This window comes from Tachysurus vachellii, chromosome 4 (genome assembly GCF_030014155.1).
Source record: "Tachysurus vachellii isolate PV-2020 chromosome 4, HZAU_Pvac_v1, whole genome shotgun sequence".
Lineage (NCBI taxonomy): Eukaryota > Metazoa > Chordata > Actinopteri > Siluriformes > Bagridae > Tachysurus > Tachysurus vachellii.
The window spans coordinates 13,287,441-13,290,312 of NC_083463.1; the positions used below are offsets into that span (position 1 = coordinate 13,287,441).

The 2,872-nt window shown below is 39.2% G+C and overlaps 1 protein-coding gene across 1 annotated transcript; it reads right to left on the reverse strand.

Annotated features, from left to right (window-relative positions):
* znf648 (zinc finger protein 648) lies at positions 1-2,861 on the reverse strand. The gene is made up of 2 exons (XM_060867256.1): positions 2,780-2,861; positions 1-1,259 (listed from the first exon to the last, which is right to left on the reverse strand). The coding sequence occupies exon 2, from the start codon at positions 1,192-1,194 to the stop codon at positions 1-3; it is 1,194 nt and encodes a 397-aa protein (XP_060723239.1). The 5' UTR covers positions 1,195-1,259; positions 2,780-2,861.
* Positions 2,862-2,872: the final 11 nt, after the last annotated feature.

Below are 2,872 nucleotides of genomic sequence, written 5' to 3' on the forward strand. Positions count from 1 at the left end.
TTAAAGCGGTGGCTGAAGGGCCTGCTGCAGTCGTCGAGCTGCATGTGTGCGCTGGTGCCGTAGCAGGCGTGAGGGCATGGCAAAAGACACACCGCACTCGGCACACGTGTGTGGACGGAAACCGGTGTGCACACTTAGGTGTTCAGTCAGGTTTGAGGACTTAGTGAAGGCTTTTGTGCAGATGGGACAGACGTAAGGCCGCAAACCACTGTGGACTTTCTGGTGCTCAGCCAGGCGGGAAGGAAGGGCAAAGGTTTTGCCACAGTCTGGACAGATGAAAGGCCGCTCACCCAGATGTGTACGCTCATGCCGTAGCAATGCTAGAGGTTTGTTAAAGGTCTTGCCACATGCACGGCACAGAAATGGCTTGTTGTTGGTGTGCATGTTGCGCTCGTGCTTGCGCAGGTCCGACGAGCGCACAAATTCCTTGCCACACTCTGTGCATATGTATGGCTTCTCACCAGTGTGTGTGCGGATGTGCTTGCGATGGTCAGAGGACCATGTGTAGGTCTTATCGCAGAAGGGGCAGCTGTAGGGCCGCTCACCTGTGTGTAGCCGCTTGTGCTGCTGCAGGGTGCCCTGATGTGCGTAAGCTTTTCCGCACAGCTCGCACACGTGTGGCTTCAGCCCGCTGTGCGTCTCCATGTGGCTCAGTAGGTTGCTGGATTTCTTGAAGGCCCAGCTGCAGTAAGGGCATTTGTAAGGGCGATTTTCTGCATCTCCCTCTATGCTCCGCTTCTTCATAGCTGTGAAAACATAATGTGGCTTGCCTGTTTGTTTTGGTTCTGAATTTGGCTCATGTTCCCTGGATTGCTTTGCTACATTCTTATTCTTATCTACTGTGGTGTCCTGTTGTGTTTCTGGAGCTGGTGCCAACTCAAATTCAGTCCAGTCTTCCTCAAGTTTCAGCCTCAGGCTGGCAAAGCTGGACACTTCCTCAGGCTCAGATCCAAACTTCTGGTTCTCAATAACATTTTTACACTCATTCATTTCCTGCTGTGCATCACAGCCCACTGGATTCATGTCACTGTCACTGCCAGCAGGAGATGGTGAGACCTTAGCATTAGTGGTGAGTTCCCTCTCTATTGGTATATACCGTATTTTATTAATTAAGGTCTTTCTGATGCTTCTTTTTGACACATAAGCTTTATCGTTGAAGATGTCTGGCTTCAAGCTGTTAGAATTTTCTGCCATGTTTATTTTTGGTTAGCACTTGTCCTGCAGGTCCCAGACAATTCTCACACAAACGTGTGAACAGACTGTGGGGAAATAAAATGTAGGTAAAATGTAATAACTGGATATTCTCTTCTATTATAGCTCTTCTACACATTTTTTCATCACTGAGATGTGCAATCCCAAACACACCCTCTAAACTGTCACTTAAACAAGGAATGCAGTTGAGTGACAATGTTTTATACCTCATTGTTTCCAATTGGCCTAAATTATTAAATCCTGTTTTTTCCCCAAAGGAATTAATTTATTATCACATTAAACTTTAAGTCAGTGTAGATGTTCTGTTCTATGTTTCAGATTTTTTAATTAAATATAGTCTATTCAGTTCATGTGACTATTGTTTCCTGGTCCTTTTATTGTGTTGTATTTACTGAGGATGATTTAGCATTTAATACAGCAAATTTAAGTTTTACTTCACTTCATTTACTTCACACAAGTAAATCTTTTACTGGGGCAAAATATTTTATAGCACACATTTGGTATTTGAATTTAATTTTCAGTTCCTGACTGTAATGCATCTACATTAAGTCACATTATGTATCAATTATAAGGACAGATTCTATGTTTTCTGTTATTATTATTATTATTATTATTATTATTATTATTATTAATAATAATAATAATAATAATAATAATAATAATAATAATAATAATAATAATTTATTCTCATTCATGATTTGTTCAAAAAAGATTTTGTCATCCACAGAATTCCTGATGAAAGTTGATTAGTCCAAAACACTGACACAGTGAAACACAATAACTTATGTCTCCTTGCATTGATTTCATAGTACCAGTCTCTAACCATTTGCTGAAGGGAGTGAACTTATTTAGATTCGTTGAAATTAAGGATCAACTAACAAATTATTTAATTGAATTATTTTTGGTTGTTTGTTGGCTATGGCTATTTTATGCATTTTTTTAGCATTTAAAAACATAATAATAAAACCAAGAAAAAACTGAGCTGATGACAAGCCATCTGTGTAAAACATGCCTTGAGCCCACTGACAACAGGATGGCATTCAAAACCTGTTATTAATTCCCATCATTACATTTTACTACTAATGCATAAATCTCAGGCAGCCTGTGAACTGTGTGTGTGGGTGTCTGTTTGTGTATGTGTTCTTTAAAACCTTTTTTACAGCTAGTAAATGTTTGTGTAGGCATTTCTTTGACTTAAATATAGGTATATAAAATTTTATGTGCATTGCTCATAATCACTTACAGAAATCAAAACAAATTTCACATATTCTACTTCTCTCATCTTTAGACCTCCATGAAACTTGTGACATAAAATAAATAAATCACTAAAAAATTTCCTTGAGAGATACTACCAAATGAATATGCATAAATGCATCTTGAAAGTTTAAAAGATAAATGACAGTGAAGAAGCATACTGGAAGAAAGCCAAAGTAATTTTATGCTACTAAACAAAATAACACCTGATTAAATCTCCACTGTCAGTGTGAGCTTAGATATGTGATAGCACATTTCTCAAGCAATTACTTGTGACAAGAACAGGACATCTGTATATGTCTGAGTTTCTTACCTTCAGGCTACACGTCTCTGAGGATGATTTCAGTCTGACTGGTGCATTTTTAACCAGCAGGGAGGATTCTGATGCTGGAGGAGGAGTTAAGCA